We start from the raw sequence: 16,561 nt of genomic DNA on the forward strand, positions 1-16,561 counted from the left end.
TTCCCTAAGGATGAAGAACAATACAGCACACCAGTTCCCCTTAGAGTTGGGGAGAATTAAGGGAGTGTGTGTGTGTGGTTGTGTGTGTGTGTGTGTGTGTGTGTGTGTGTGTGTGTGTGTGTGTGTGTGTGTGGTTGTGTGTGTGTGTGTGTGTGTGTGTGTGTGTGTGTGTGTGTGTGTGTGTGTGTGTGTGTGTGTGTGAATGTGAGTTAATTCTGATTCACAGCTTTTGGCAACCAAATAACTGACTGTGGCATTTTCACCCATCTGAGTGCGACTCATCAATCAGTTAAAAACACATATCACTTGTGAGGTTGCTTGTTTTTTCTTTCTTTCTTTCTTTTATTTCTTTCATTCTTCATGCCTCCCCTTCTTCCCACTGTCTCCCTCTCCGCATAACCCTGTGCTCGGTTGAGTGCCACAGCCCTGTAATTACAAAAGCAAAGTGTCAGCCATCTCAGTCCAATCTTTCTGTTTGTTTTTTTTACCATACATTTGTCAATTGATTTTACATTACTATCATAATCACTGTTGCTGTCATCAAGGTTAAGGGCGGCTTCCTGCTTACATGCTGTGTGTGTTGTTCCAGTTCTAAATGAGACTATCAGAACTGTTTCTGTAGACCTCAGGGGGCTCGGCTGTGTCAAGGGTGCTGTGGACAGTCAGGGAGACATAGAAGACAGTTAAGTATTGGTGCTAGGACTCGTCTTCTAGGATAAACACAGTAACTCATATATCTGCCTAATCATAGAGGAAGAGGCTATCAGTGTACTAACCTGTTGAGATCAAACTTGTTTCCTGTGGAAAAAAAGAAGATGAAGATTACCATTGGTGGTAATATGGAAAGGTTCTAAGGTAATATGTTCTATGCGTGACTATAGTGTTCTATACAACTATTCATTTGATAGGCGCATTGTGTTACCTCCTGGTATGAAATGCGCCGTATAAATAAAGTCTGATTTTATTTGATTTGATGTAACAGAAATACATTGATGGGGTATATAGTGTATATTCACCTTTCCGTTGCATTTTCCTCAGGAGCCAGAAGATCAAGGAGAGAGCAGACAGTGAGCTGGCGCCCCCTGCTGCCATCATGATGGTACTGGGGTTGATGAGAGGCTCAGTTGGAGCTGCAATGAATGAGGGCAGCAACAATGAACACATGAGAAGAAAAACAGACTCAGTACATCAGTACAATTGCCCATTACTATCTCTTTTCACATCTTCTATCCCTTCCTCCCTCTCTCTCACTCTCTCTCTCTCTCTCTCTCTCTCTCTCTCTCTCTCTCTCTCTATCTCTTGGAAGAGAAGGGAAAAGGTGTGAGAGAGCAACTTTTTTGCAGGAGAAAGATTTGTATTACCTTCACATAGGGGAGGCTGGTCAGTCCACTGTCCAGATGCTGTGCAGCTGATCGCAGACACGCTGCTCATGCGGAAACCACCTTCACAGGTGAACCTGCACCGGTTTGGGTAGGTATTGAGTGTTGTGGGGTCTCCATCACAGGAAATATGGCCATGTTGCGGAGCCCTGATGGCAGGACAGCGAACAGCTGGAGGAGTGGAAAGAGAGAGAGAGAAGAATTATATTAGTCTAGGAAAAAGGAAGCGACACCTTGGACAGGACCAAAGAGTGTGTGGGACTATCACAAATCCAACACAAAGCAAAGGCTTTCAGCTACAAGGGAAAGCACCACTCACTGATCTGCTACATCAGTGTAAAATGTGGGTGTTTGGCCTAGTGTGAGTGCGTACCTCTGCATCTGGGTTTCTCTCCCTCCAGGTACCACTCAGCGCTGTCTGTGCACACTGCTCTGGGCGCCCCCTGCAGGCTGAAGCCCTCGTCACAGATGATGGTGCAGACGGCTCCTCTGGAGGAACCTGAGCAATTCATGCTGCTCGCCACGGGGGGGTCAAGATGGGGGCACTGGACCTCCACACAGGTGGGGATCTGGGAGCTCCACTGACCCGTCCCCCTGCACTGGACATTGGGCTTCCCCTGCAGGTCAAAGCCGGTACTGCAGCTGAAGGAGCAGACAGAGCCGATTTGCCACTCATTCACGGAGTCTGTGCAGTTGGAGAGGAGGTGAGGGTTCTCCGGTCTTGGGCATGTGATGGCTGAAGGGTACATTTAGAGGGAAGAGAAAGATGGAGAGTAAGAAAAACATAAACCATGGTGCAGAGGAAATGTAGAAAGGCACAGAGTCCCCAGATTAGCGGTGTGTGTGATGCCATATTCTTTTCTTATTATAACTTCTTTACATTGTATGTATATGCATTGCCAATAGGAGACTTTCTTTTACCTTCACACAGGGGAAGCTGGTTAGTCCACTGTCTAGATGCTGTGCAGCTGATCGCAGACACGCCTCTCATGCGGAAACCATCTTCACAGGTGAACCTGCACCAGTTTGGGTAGGTATTGGGTGTTGTGGGGTCTCCGTCACAGGAAATATGGCCATGTTGCGGAGCCGTGATGGCAGGACAGCGAACAGCTGGAGGAGTGGAAAGAGAGAGTGAGACAGAAGAATTATATTAGTCAAAGAAAAAGGAAGGGACACCTTAGACAGGACCAAATAGTGTGTGGGACTATCACAAATCCAACACAAAGCAAAGGCTTTCAGCTACAAGGGAGAGCACCACTCACTGATCTGCAACATCAGTGTAAAATGTGGGTGTTTGGCCTAGTGTGAGTGCGTACCTCTGCATCTGGGTTTCTCTCCCTCCAGGTACCACTCAGCGCTGTCTGTGCACACTGCTCTGGGCGCCCCCTGCAGGATGAAACCCTCGTCACAGCTGATGGTGCAGACGGCACCTATGGTGAGGCCAGAGCAGCTCATGCTGCTCGCCACGGGGGGGTCAAGATGGGGGCACTGGACCTCCACACAGGTGGGGATCTGGGAGCTCCACTGACCCGTCCCCCTGCACTGGACATTGGGCTTCCCCTGCAGGTCAAAACCGGTACTGCAGCTGAAGGAGCAGACAGATCCGATTTGCCACTCATTCACGGAGTCTGTGCAGTTGGAGAGGAGGTGAGGGTTCTCCGGTCTTGGGCATGTGATGGCTGAAGGGTACATTTAGAGGGAAGAGAAAGATGGAGAGTAAGAAAAACATAAACCATGGTGCAGAGGAAATGTAGAAAGTCCCAAGATAATCGTGTGTGTGATGCCATTTGTGATTTTACTTTCTTATTATAACTTGCCTTCATTGTATATATATATGTATTGCCAATTGGAGATTTTCTTTTACCTTCACACAGGGGAGGCTGGTCAGTCCACTGTCCAGATGCTGTGCAGCTGATCGCAGACATGCCACTCATGCGGAAGCCATCTTCACAGGTGAACCTGCACTGGTTTGGGTAGCTATTAGGCGTTGTGGGGGCTCCGTCACAGGAAATATGGCCATGTTGTGGATTACTGATGGCAGGACAGCGAACAGCTGGAGGAGTGGAAAGAGAGAGAGAGAAGATACACGTTCCATTAGGCTTTTATTGTATATTGCAATTTTTTTAAGGCTACAGACATATAATCCGGATTTATAGGTTTATAAATGAATGCCATTTGCCCCAAGTAACTAGTATGATATGAAGTGTTTATTTTATCTGCAAAACGCTTGTAGTAAACCTGCCAGTTCTGAAATGACAAATTGAATTTAACTTTTTTAAATGTTTATTTGCTGATATCATACCCTCTCCCCTTTCCTGTGTTTATAACAGGCGTACAAGGAATCTGTCCTACCTTCACACTGGGGCTGTGTGTCATTCCACCGGCCCTTGGTTCCGCACATGAGAGAGGAGGAGAGGGAGCCGTTCAGGCTGTACCCCTTGTTACAGGTGAACTGGCAGAGGGACAGGTAGCTGAAGTTGCCCAGCGGAGAGGAACAGATCATGGAGCCCTTATCTGGCTTGGCCAGCTCATCACACTGAACCACTGCAGCAGTGGAGAGAGAGAGGTCATATAAGTCATTCGAGAAGGCATGAGAAGCTTGGGCAATGCAAAATATGGGACCCATACATTTCAATTGTATTTAGATACATATCTAAATACGTAAATAGCTTAGTTTACTCTTAATTCACTACATCATTATCATCTTTGATATCATACATGTGAGGTGAATATGGACAATTATCTAATTTTTATTAACTTCCTCAGGTAAGTAACAGAGCCAGTAGCAATGACAACAAGAGCGGCGAGGAACAACATACCCTCACAGGTCGGGGGCGTGCTGGACCAGGCAGCAGAGGGAGTGCATCTGAGGGTCTCGGAGCTGCTGAGCCTGTAGCCTGGCTGGCAGGAGTAAATACAATCTGACCCGTAGGAGAAATTCCCATGGGGGTGGGAGCAGCTGAAAGAGCCCTTCTGCGGAGTCGTGACCTTCTCCCTCTCGCACTGGACAACTAGTTGAGACAGAGCAAGACCATGGTTAATAAAGGCAAAACCATTTTATGGACTTCTTACGAAAGAAAAATAGTACAAATATCTGATCAAATAGCAGTAGATTGAGGCCTACCATGTTCACATTTTTCACCATAGAAGCCTTCAAAACACTTGCATGTGTGATTGTTGATGGTCTCAACACACTCTCCATTCTCGCTGCAAGAATTCTTCTCACAAGAGGCTAGAGAAAACAAAGAAAAGGGAGACAGTGATAATTTTTATCATTTTAATAAACATCTTGCTGCATCTTTTTTTTTTTATTTCTTAGTTAAGCAAGTACAGCACAGTGAATTTATTAAAGGCTTACTTGTTAGAAAGTATAATACCTGAAATAATCTAAGTGACTATTGGTACGGAATTCTGTAGATATGAGATATCCATAGCCTATTGGTCACGGTCAACAGACATTCTGAGTTTGATCCCGGTCAAAGTTAATTTTCTTTCTATAGGCACTTTATGATTTATTTTAATTAACTGATCTCAACTTAAGGTGTCACAAAGTCACTCTATAAAACGGCCCGTAATGACTAAATATCTCCACCTTTGGAAGCGTGCTGACAGGTGGCATTTGGCCAGAATTCAGTAACAATAGTGCTCCAATAGTGCTCTAACTTAGCCGATGCTTAAAAAAAGCTCTGTAAAACTCTTTAGTTTAGTAAACTCACTACAGGCAGCATCTCCGATTTAACAACCAACCCATTGCCTCACTCACCAGTGTAGCACAAAGCTGTTTTTAGCCTGCTGCAAGATATGTCGTTCCATTTCCCCGTGTCTTTAGTTCTCTTAATGTACATCTCCACACAGTCCTCGTTTGCGCCGTCCCGATAGGCATCATTGGGCTCATTGGCAGCCCAATTCTCGGCCTCCGTGGTCAGTTTTTTGTTGGTTCCGACCCAAGTCCAATTGCCATTTATCTTGCGAATGCCGATCCAGTAGTGGCCTTGTTTCTGCGGCAGAATAGTGTCGAGGTGTTCAATCTCGCCTTTGTTCTGGATTGCCACCATGTCTGTGTACCAAGTTTTACACCAGTCACTGGCATTTTTCCAGTTCAACGGCATGTTAGAGTAGTGGTAGGACCAACCTGCTACTTCCAGCCACCCTGTCAAAACTGGGGTAAACAGTAAAGGAGTAAGGCATTTATGTATTTATGTTTTGTTGTGTTGATTAAATATATTCTGATTATACAGTCACTGCAATCTATATTTATCATTAAATATATAGTCAAAACCAATGCATAAATGAAACAGCAAAGAGATGTCTTTGGTAGCATATTGCCAAACACATTTACAATAAATAACTAAATGCAAATGAACATTGGCTACACACCTGAGAAGACAAGCACTGTCAAGATGAGGCGCATGTTCCCTCTTTGGTAGCAAAATTCCTGTAAAGCACAAAGATACATTTCAAAGATGATAATATAGCAATTAATCATTAAACAAATCATGCCCAATAGAATAGCTGTACATTAAGATACATTGACTTTACTAGCATATTTGTCTGTCAAACTATAAGTTTGCTACATATCATGAGACTAACCATTTTTCCCCCTGAGGCAAGCTAAAGCTGATGGATAACTCTATCTGTCTTTACACGTGGATGATGAGTTTCTGAAGCCTCTAAATCGTATCAGGCTTTTATATCCAAAAATCCACCCGAGCCCCAAATTCCCAGAAGTGACGTTGACCCAGTAGGCTTTGGAAAAGTTGGAAATTCCCTCCCAGATATCCCACCTCTCTCCATTATAATCTGTGAAATTCCTCTCCTCTTCAAGGATCAAGAAGGGTAAGAACGACTTCCCACACACACACAACAGGAAGTATATGCTCACAGTCAGGAAGTTCTCTGGATCTCTGTATTTGTGTTTGTGGGCTCCAGCCTCACAAATTCCCCACTTGAAAACATTTGGCTTACCCTGATTGCTTTCCTTGAATTAAACAAAAATGTATTGTTTTACTGATAAAACAGTTTTATATTGATAACTCCATGGTTACCTAAAACTAAGGGTATTTCCACAGTGGGCTGTTGGAGATTTGGGGCTTTGCTCATGAAACATTTGTATACAAAACTGAACAAATTCTGAACTAGGGGGTCTGGAAGAGGTCTGCACACATGTTCATTTTGAAACCATATTAATCAATATTTGATAAACCAGTGAGTGTTTTTCCAAACACTGTACTGAATAATAACATCACCAGTAGTATAAAGCAGGAACACTGAGTCTATCCACACCACACCACCACAGTCATAATAACAAGACAACGCTGCTAATGTTGCATGCATGGAAATAAACACAATTTCAATTTCACCTAATTAGTGCCAAAAAGAATGAAAATATTGAACTGTGCTTTGAAGAGTAATGCTGAGTCGGGAAAACAACAGAGAAAGAAGATGAAAATTGGTTTGGTTTAAATGCTCATATTCGAAAACACCCAAATGTACACTTTCAAGGTTCCATTTTATTTTAACAGATATTTTAGCAATCAGGAACTTCCCTGTGAATATTTAAGTGATGTTAACTGAGATTGTGAGTTTAGGCGGAAATATTATTTTGTATTGTTTTCATTGGCTGTATTTAACCATCTTCTTGGCATTCTATTTTAAGCTAGAGGTTGATTGGCAAGCGTAACTGAATTTCCCTGTGATCCTAGTGGCTGCCCTTTGCAATGCAAAGGGGGAAGTTTTCCCTTTCACTGCTGAAAGGAAGGAAATGGCTCATGCGAGACGGGCTATGTTAGACTCTGCAGGCGCCTGGAATATGGACTTCACACATAAACACGGAGACAACTTGTCTCCATTGTTCCTACTCAAATATGCTGCATGGACAAACCTTGTTTTAAATCCTTCTGTAGAGAGGGTCGCCACATAACGCCACGCCAGAATAGCCCGATTTCATTCAGCCATAACTAAACCTTTCATTTTCATATCCCAAGTCATCCAACATGATCTGCCCAAATGAGGAGTCCTATCCATCATTCCAATCCAGTTGTTTTATAAAACTAAATCCAATCCAATAATTTCCCATTTCAAAGTGTATCCACAACACTGCCTCCCATGTTCAAAACTATTCAATTTAAGTTAATCTTCAGCGTTGGAATTCACAGGTGGCTAGTGTGTACCTTACAGTTTTTCCAGACTTCTAAAACACCTTCTCTGAAACAGTTCACAATTTTCTGAAAACTACACACACATTCTCAAAACGACACTCACATCGGTACAACCATTTAACTTCTAAGTCGAAAACTTTGATCTCAGACGACACACACAACTTGTCGAAAACACACAATACCTGACATTCTCTTACACACGTATTATTTCCACTTCCACAAAAAGGCCTATTTCCCTTAAATTGGCATTTCCTGTGCAAGCTACATTATTTCAGCACACGGATGACTCTTACAGGAACACTGTCAGGAGGCGTTTAAACAATAGTAAAAACAACCTTTGCAATGGAAACAACTCTCACAACTCACAACTCTCTGTTCTGCAGCTCTGGACTGACTCTTTGATCTTTGCCCTGTCTAAAACCAGTGGGAAATATGCCTTTCTGTGTATTCTATGCTGAGAGCATATGCTAAAATGCTCTGGGAAATGAAGAATATGTGTGTGGGGAAAAAAACATTTGTGAGCCTGGGATGGTCACTGAACCAGGCTGAAACCAAGGAAGTCTGATTAAAACAAACATTCATCTGAATTTTTTCACATTCTGGCATCACTGGCTCCTGACTACTAAAAAAGCAGTGTCTACCTGCCCCCAGAGGGTGTAAGCAGACAGTAATAAGTAAAGTGCATATTTTTTGAATAAGAAAAGTGCATATTTTTTTAATACGAAAAGTGCATATATTTTTTAGAACTGAGGCAAAGCTATAGGTTTTTTTCTGAGGGAACTGGTTACAGTGTGCAATGAGGGGAAATTGTACATTCACTTCTAACCCTTTCATTTAGGCTGTTGCTTTTTTATAATTCTATGTAGTGACATCTGTAATTAATTGTACTTTGGGAACCTCTTATTGTCATATTTTGTTCTTAAAGTTATTTTTTTTAATGTTTGGGGTTTAAATGATAATAAAGTTCCCAATGATCATTCACTTTAATAAATTAGGTCTGAATAAAATGATTATTTCAGTGAGCCTTTTAAAAATGACACAGAACCACAGCTGGACACAAGTGCGGAAACACAGGACTTGATTGTGAAACTGAAGCGGTCAGAAAACAGGCAGGACAGGGGAAAAAACAGGCTGCTTAACAGGTTGAAATTGCAATCAGAATTCTTCAGAACTATGCTTAAAATCAACCTTGGCAAGTTTGCAATGAGCCAAAAAGATGAGCAAAACAGAGGAGAAAACCCTTGATGATTAGTAGACAGGTGTGGCTGAGTGCTGAATGGCTGGAGCTGGAGTGGGAGGAGGGGAGGTTATTACAAAAAACTGCTTATTGAAAGCCTTACTCATGTATTTCAGGAACATTTGAATGTGAGTGTTGCCCAGTTTCCATTTAACAATATTGGATCTTATTTGACTCATTGGAATCCCAGACAGATTTCATTATGTAACTTATGAATGGGTTTCTTTGACCTTCTTTGTTATGCCACTTCCTACAATTTAGTGTAAAGGCCAGAAAGAGCTAGCCTGGCCATTACCAGCCTGTGACTCCATTTCATTCCGTCTTTCAGTCTGGCAAAACGCTATGCATTTTCGTTTCCGAGATGAGCGGGTGCTTAGCTTGAGGTTTAAAATCATCGGAGTTCCCTTAACCAATCAGCAACGTTTAGTAAGCATTCGGTAGATTAAACTCTTCCCAAAGCCAGTTGGGAGAAGAGCTACAACGTCCTTTCCAATCATAAAACTTACAAGAAAATACTCTTGTTCTCCTTTTAATTTTCTGATGTTCTCGAGAGTTGAGACAACTTTTCCGATAGCTTTTCATGTCTTTTCCTCCAAGGCGAGTTTTGCGTCACAGCTCTGAACTGTTCGCTGATTGGTCCTACAGGATTTTGAGTCCTGGAGACGATTGTCAACGGGGTTGGGCCAGACTGAGTATGAGCTTGAAATCAATTCAGGCGGAAATACGTAGGCTGGTGTCACCAGGCTAAGAAAGAGCATCAGTTGTCAGCAATAGCAACAGTAATACTTGGAACAAAATGGACAAAGCACTACTACACCTTCTAATATCATAAATTAAAGTTATATTAATCATTAACCACCATTTGTATTATTAAGATGTATTATTCACACTGCTGTTTTTGTAATCGACTTTAGATAAGTTCCCACCAATTGACTACATTTAAACGTCGTTAAGTTTAGGCATTATTGAATCTATTTTGTTATATGCTGCACTGGTGTGTACTGTATGTAACATAGCCTATCAAGGAAGCATGATGGCACAACCTCTGCAGTCAGTCATAATGAATCCTGTGTCATACCCTTGTTTTCTATGAAGGGTGAAAGTAACACAAATTAATTGATAAAATTGAGGTGAAAAACAGAGGGGTAAAAATGAAGGTAAAATGAAAAATAGAGTGATAAATTATCAAGTGATTTGATGAAGTTGATTTGATGAACACATGATATAATGAAAACAGAGCCACGTTTCATCATTTTTATTCATTGTTCATCATTTACAACCCAAACAGCCATACAGCCATTTATCATGAGTGGAAGTTACAAAAATTCTGTGATTTTTTAATTCACATACATTTATACCCAACTAATTTTCAATTGAAATGCATTTTCATCACCTCCATTTTTATCATTTTATTTTTGTAACTTTCATCACTCACTAGTTTTCTGTGTAAGTAAACAAACAAAAATAACATCCACATTCGCAGCAGGAGTCCTCACATGATTTAATGTGCACATTTGACTCCTAGTTTATCTCAGCCCATTGGCTAACAGCAACTACACCTGGGCTCACAGTCAGTGTTGGCCTTCTGCTGCTGCCTGTCTCAAACTAGTGGGGTGAAATAAGGCTAAACTCGGTGAGAAAGAAGCACACATTTCCTCAAGTGAAACTTTGTGGCTTTGCAGTGTCAGCATCCTTATTGTTTTTAGAGAAGAGAGGGCCACTGTCCTTGACCCTAACGTTGACCTCTGTCCTTTTGTTCACTCCAAAGACGAAGATGTGTTCTCTAATCTTTAATGCTTCAATAGTACTATTACTGTGTTTTTAAAAGGGATGAATGTCACTCGTTCTATAGGTTTAAATATATTAAATTATTCATTCAGGACCCAGTGCAGGGAAGCTTTGCCTTGCTTATAATAATAATAATAATAATAATAATAATAAAACTTTATTTACATAGCACCTTTCATGCAAAATAATGCAGCTCAAAGTGCTTTACAGCAAATTCTTAAAAATAGACATCAAATAAACATAAAAACTAGGATGTAGTGCAAAACAAATAAATAAAACATAATAATAATTATTATTAAAATTAGCATAAAAATATATGATAGATGAGAACAAAAAAAATGTTTAAATTGAATTCATAAAATGCATAGCATAAGATAGAAAATAAAACTCTGCAGAGATATATTTCATCTAACCCCTTAATATCGCGAAGAAGATCAAGGTAAGACATACACACACACATACACACATATATATATATCAGAGCTGTGAAAAATAACGCGTAAACGCAATGATAAATTTACAGGATTAATGCGCAATTTTTTTTTACTCATTTAATGCATGTGCAGAATGAGCTTCCAATAAACCCACAATTGACCGTTCGCGAAACTCCTCCCTTGAACGGCCCTCGTCTAATCCTACCTGAGCAACCTCTACTAAGAGAAGAGGGTCAGACAACTTTGAGGTCTGAAGAGCATGGTGAAACGGTGTTGATACGGGACTGAGATTTTAGAGCGACACGTCGTTTTTTTCCCGCATTTATAAAGCCCAAAACAAAGGAGGAAAGGAGCCGGCTGTGGATTTAACAGTGTGGGAGACCTTGCTTCCAACTCAATGTATCAAAGATCAACAAACACACATGTCTGCTCCAAAGTAAATTAAGCTTCTTGAGCTAGCCAGCTAGCGAATACTATCTAGCTAACTATACTATCTAGCTAACTATCTAGCTGAGAGAACACCCCCAAACAGTTATGGTTCATGTCAACTTGTATTATAACGACTACAAGTACATAACTAGTCTCTCCAACAAGAGTTTATTTCGCCATTGTTTCTCCGCAACAAAAAATAGTTCCATTGTCAACGTCTTGGTTTGGAATTTTAAAAACTTTGAATTAACGGTTATCATCAATGCGAATGTTTCATCGCGGAGTGATTTATTTTTAGCTGTGAAAAGTCCCGTAACTGTAGGTGTGTTGAAGAATAACCTATAGCATGGAACGTCTCTCGTCCAATCAGAAACAGCTAAATTACGCGCTAGAACCCAATTGATAGTTTTCAGCTGACGTCAGAATGACCAGCTGAAGGGCAAAAAAGACGTTCCAAAGCTATTTAACACGGGAGTTAATACAGGAACCACCCACCTTTCAAGCTCTTTTAATATAAGTTAGTAAAATGCCAGACAGCTGTTGTTCGGTTGGCTGTTTAAATCGGCGAGGAGACAACCCCGGATTTAGTTTTTAATCGCATTTAAAACCCGCTACCGCTCCTGCCAGCTGATACAAGAAGTGTTTATTTCGCCGTGGCTGCCAGCTGATTGTATGCGCCTTCTGGTTCAACTTTTCTCGGACACACAGTAAACTGTAGACTTACTTTTGGAGCTGGAAAGAAAAGCAGTCACCCTGTTCTGGTCGCCTAATTTATCAGAATAACTACCTAAAATGGGAACAAATCAAGTAATAAAGACAAACAAAGCATCAAAACGATTCAAATGGGATTACCCAGCTGCTGATCTACCTTAGTACCTAAGCAAGCAAGTAGGTTAGGCTAGTGTATTTTGTCATTCAACTAGTAATACTACAATGTCAGTAGAAAATATATGGGAAGATCATTTAAGTTGTCATTCGCCAGACAAGGTTTTCGTACTGGTTTAAACCAGGGAATTGTTTCAAAACATAACGAACATCGTTGGGTAGGCTAACGGCTGCTAGCTTACAGCAGGTACCTCGCTAGCTGGTACCTAGCTAATAAATGGCATTTATCTTTGCTCTTATTATGAAGATGGTTTTTAGCTTTCACCTTCCAGATGACATCGTTGTGAACCCAACCACTTCTGAAAATTAAATAACTATCTCTGCTTCTGTAGGCTTTCTGTTTCTTTCTGTGAGATGTGTATGGGGACGGATTTTCTATTAGATAGGCCTAGATGTAAATATCTCCACACTGGAGCTCAGACAGGGACTGTGGGGAGGTTAACGAAATAAAAATGTCAGGACACCTGCAATAAATGTATCACAAGTTCCTAATTTGTTTTCCCTTCTGAATATTTCTGTCTGGCTATAGTGGTATGGTCTGTGGTTGATGGCAATCGTATTTGAGTAGGCACTGCTCGGCGTTTTTCACTGTTTCTCGCTGTTTCGCTGTTCTTTTTGCCCGTCAGCTAACAATTGTTGTGACGTCACTGAAAACTATCAATTGTTTTATAATGTCCAATATGGAATAGCAAAGACTATTGCTTTGCAGCAGTTGCAGCACCATTGTTTTAGTTTTTTATGAATAAAAAAAGAAACCATTTTAAATGTATATATCTTTTGTCATACATCTTTTTCTCACAAAAATATACCGAGAAAAATATGTGATTAATCATGATTAATCCACAGAAACCTGTGATTAATTTGATTAAAAAATTGTAATCCTTTCACAGCCTGGGCTAGGGCTGTGAATATATAATATATATAATTACATTTAATTTAAAGTTCAAAGTTGAGCTAGTTAAAGGCAAATGTGAAGAGGTATGTTTTTAGTTTTCTTTTTAAAGATGTTAAGCAAGCTGGCTTCCCTGATGTCTATGGGCAGTATGTTCCATAGCTTTGGGGCGTAATTGACAAAATGCAAACAATTCGGAGGACATTTGTGTTTGTATTTCTAAACATGGGGGTGCCACTAACAATGGCCCAAGAGTGCAGAGGTTCTGGGAAGGTAGCTCCGGGAGAGTAAACCTGACCTTCCGTCGATGGGAAAATCCACACGCCTAAATGCTGGACAGGAAAAGAGGGAAAGTGAAAGGGGAGGCAGGGAGACAGATTGCTTGTGAAGGGTGGGTTGACTTGGAGAAAGAGAGAGAAAGAAAAACTGGCAAAATGCCAAGGGTAATTTCCCTTTCTTGATGGAAAAAACAGCTTCCATCATGATTCACTCTAATGTCATTAGAGATGATTGTGTCTGTGTTTTTGATTATGTCTTTACTTGTTTGGCATTTTCTTGTAGACTGCTGGGTTTGGTTCGAAAACAAGTGGATGACTAATCAACTCTAACTGCAATGTACTGTGAACTCTAACTGCCCTGATATGAGCTGAACCAGAGCACTGCTTGGCCAGGCAAAATTTTAGTCTGACGATGTCATACTTATAATTCTAGTCAGAATATGAGTCTGATACTAAACCATTGGGCTGTGATTATGGGCGTGTTTCAACGAACCAGGGGGGGAAAATGCCTCTTAGAACCAATCAGATCAACGTAGTATGACCATCTGATACATTAAAACTTTAACCTGATCCCGTAGGAAGGACGGCAAAAACATATTTTCGATCGACAAATGCCTTGATCGCGTTTCTCTGTTCCTCTTTCAAAATGAATGCGCTGTCAATATCTGTTGAGATATGCCTGCTCACGTTACTAATTAGCAGCAAGGCTAGCTAGCTACTATGTGTTTCAATGGATTTTTGGTGTAAGCGTTAGCAATGACCTAACAATAATGGTCTAGGGCGCTTCAGTTAAGACATACAATCCTTGGCAACATTCGTGTTGCACATATACAACTAACCGAGTCAATGTAGACATAAAAAAGTTGTGTAGATAGCATAATTTACATAAAATATGTCCCACTTACAAGCTCCCGATACGCGGCCATCTTGGGAGGATTTCGAATCTACCGCTTGATCATCTGTCCATCATCGTATAAAGCCCGCCCTGACAATTTGATTGGTGCGGCTTTATCCGACCGATGATACTCTCTCCCAACTAGCTCAAAGCCAGACCGAAGCTCCCAGACCAAAAATGTTGTGGGCAGAGTTCGGGCTGGTATCCAGGCTAGCTAGATATATTAATATGTTAAGAATGGGAAAAAACAGACACACACTTTACCTTTGTGCCTTGTTACAACAATATCACACAGAACTATGATTGATAGCAACATTCCTACTGTTTAAACATATTGACTTTACCTGAGAAGATCTGTGATCTGTGATCTGTTTAAAAAAAAATACTAAAATGAACTGCTTTACTTTTGCTTTTTTGTTTGTATGAGCAATCTTTACATCTCTAACCTTCCTGTTGTCTTCAGGTCAAAATGACCAGCCACTGTGTTCCCCTAAATGATATTTTTTCAACTTGACAAAACACCACAACAACGGTTAAGAGGGAAAACTCAGGTATTCACACAGAATTTGTGGTTAATGACAAGTTGTTTTGTCAGACAAAATAGATTTGGTGTTTACAATTTATTTTATTTTATTTTAAGGGTTAAGTGAAGGCGGGTCTATTTGACCCGGGAGTACATGTGGGGTATAAAGAATGTGAAGACCACAGGAGGGTTAAGTAGCCTACTATGGTACTGTGTGTAGGCTAATTTAACCAAATGACCAGATAAGGTAAGCTAGGCTACTAACAGGACACCACCCGTTTAACTGCGCTTGCGCGTGGATGGCGGGCAGCCAGTCAATTGCAGGCTACCAGAAGGCGGAATGGCAGAGGCTCTGAGCAAAGTCCCCGACGTTGAAATAGATCCCGACGGAAAGTTCAAATACATACTGGTGAAGTTAAAAGTGAAAGATGGAGAGGCTCACAAAGACATTGTCAGAGGCACAAAAAGTGCAGAGTTCCACAGTAAGTTCGCACGCAATCGTCTGGCCACGAGCTTTCAATGTTGCTGACTGACAGCTGCAGCGTAGCCTACCTAAAATGACAAGTAGGTTACTGCTAATAATATCAGTCGGCTTAATTAAAACATTTTGCGGATAGTGAGGTGTAGATAAACAACCGATGAAATCCCTTGAAGTGTTAGACAAATCTAAACGAGAAACTATTATGAAAGGATGTACCAAAACGTTACATTAGAGACTATTTTCGGAGGTTGTGTTTCCTGGGTGCACGATTCCTGACATCACGCCCTCTTGTTGCTCACTGTGAGCAACAAGAGGGCGCTATGTCAGGAGTGATGTTACTTGCGTTGACTGGTTAATGTTTGCCTCAAAAGTTTGCTAAAATAAGCTCAATGCAGATAACATCAATTGGGTAGGTAGGCCTACCTCTGCACCAAGTTATTACCATAAAGAATAATTAGGCTAATGTATATAACTTACAAGTTAGCAGCGACTCGGCAACTGTATGAATTGCATTATAATCCCTAAGGTCACACGATGCCCATTTTATGTTTTATGTGTGCATTGAACTTGTCGTTGTAGACCACATCTTTGAGAAGGTGAATCCAGCCATGCAGGCCCTTGGGCTGGAATGTGTCTGTCTGGGAGGAGGCAGGATTGAGCATAACAGTCAAGAGAAGAAACTGCGAGTATTTGGGGAATCAACTGTAAGCATTAGTGTGGACGGAAGTAAATCCATCATCGCAAAAAGGCACTTTGAAATATTTGAGCTGAATGAAACACAGCGCGGTAGCAGTGTTTTTCTGCATTGCAACATTGTACAAATTGAACGAAACATATTGTTATTGCTATGGCTTTTTATTCAATTTTTACATTTATAATTTGTGGCATGGAATTGCTTCAATAATCCCATTGCTCAGAATAGGCACCCGAAATTATAAACGTGCAATATTTAAATTGTATTGCATGTATAACCTGGACCTGAACAATTTAGTGTTCCTTTGCTGTGTGCAGGGCTATGGAAAGGCTGATCATGCAGTGACGGTGGAGAAGCTGAAACCAGTATTCAAAGACTACGAAATAAGATGGTCTGATGATAAGAAATAAGACTGAATGTTTTCACTGTCTTCCTGTGGGGGTTGCTGGGACTTAAGTAAAAAAACAATAAAAAAAGATATTGGCATA

At 41.0% G+C, this 16,561-nt stretch overlaps 2 protein-coding genes across 2 annotated transcripts; one reads left to right on the forward strand and one right to left on the reverse strand.

The window, feature by feature from the left end:
- Window positions 1-312: 312 nt before the first annotated feature.
- LOC308382518 (E-selectin-like) lies at window positions 313-5,877 on the reverse strand (the record flags this gene model as incomplete). Its single annotated transcript, XM_080860213.1, has 14 exons — window positions 313-426; window positions 569-652; window positions 777-798; window positions 1,017-1,130; window positions 1,362-1,550; window positions 1,753-2,115; window positions 2,301-2,489; window positions 2,696-3,058; window positions 3,244-3,432; window positions 3,732-3,923; window positions 4,199-4,390; window positions 4,504-4,611; window positions 5,143-5,538; window positions 5,757-5,877. 13 exons carry the CDS (start codon window positions 5,875-5,877, stop codon window positions 592-594), a joined length of 2,499 nt encoding a protein of 832 aa, XP_080716339.1. The 3' UTR covers window positions 313-426; window positions 569-591.
- A 9,336-nt stretch (window positions 5,878-15,213) lies between these two features.
- Window positions 15,214-16,561, forward strand: LOC308382751 (14 kDa phosphohistidine phosphatase). Its single transcript, XM_080860279.1, has 3 exons — window positions 15,214-15,380; window positions 15,959-16,083; window positions 16,391-16,561. Exons 1-3 carry the CDS (start codon window positions 15,239-15,241, stop codon window positions 16,481-16,483), a joined length of 360 nt encoding a protein of 119 aa, XP_080716405.1. The 5' UTR covers window positions 15,214-15,238; the 3' UTR covers window positions 16,484-16,561.

This window comes from Sprattus sprattus, assembly GCF_963457725.1.
Source record: "Sprattus sprattus genome assembly, chromosome: 2".
Lineage (NCBI taxonomy): Eukaryota > Metazoa > Chordata > Actinopteri > Clupeiformes > Clupeidae > Sprattus > Sprattus sprattus.

What these genes read in the sequence shown, in the direction of transcription:
- LOC308382751 (XM_080860279.1), top strand. Translation starts at nt 15,239, where the DNA reads ATGGCAGAGGCTCTGAGCAAAGTCCCCGACGTTGAAATAGATCCCGAC. An exon ending in AAAAAGTGCAGAGTTCCACA is followed by an intron (nt 15,381 to 15,958) that starts GTAAGTTCGCAC and finishes TTGTCGTTGTAG; the next exon opens with ACCACATCTTTGAGAAGGTG. An exon ending in GAGTATTTGGGGAATCAACT is followed by an intron (nt 16,084 to 16,390) that starts GTAAGCATTAGT and finishes TGCTGTGTGCAG; the next exon opens with GGCTATGGAAAGGCTGATCA.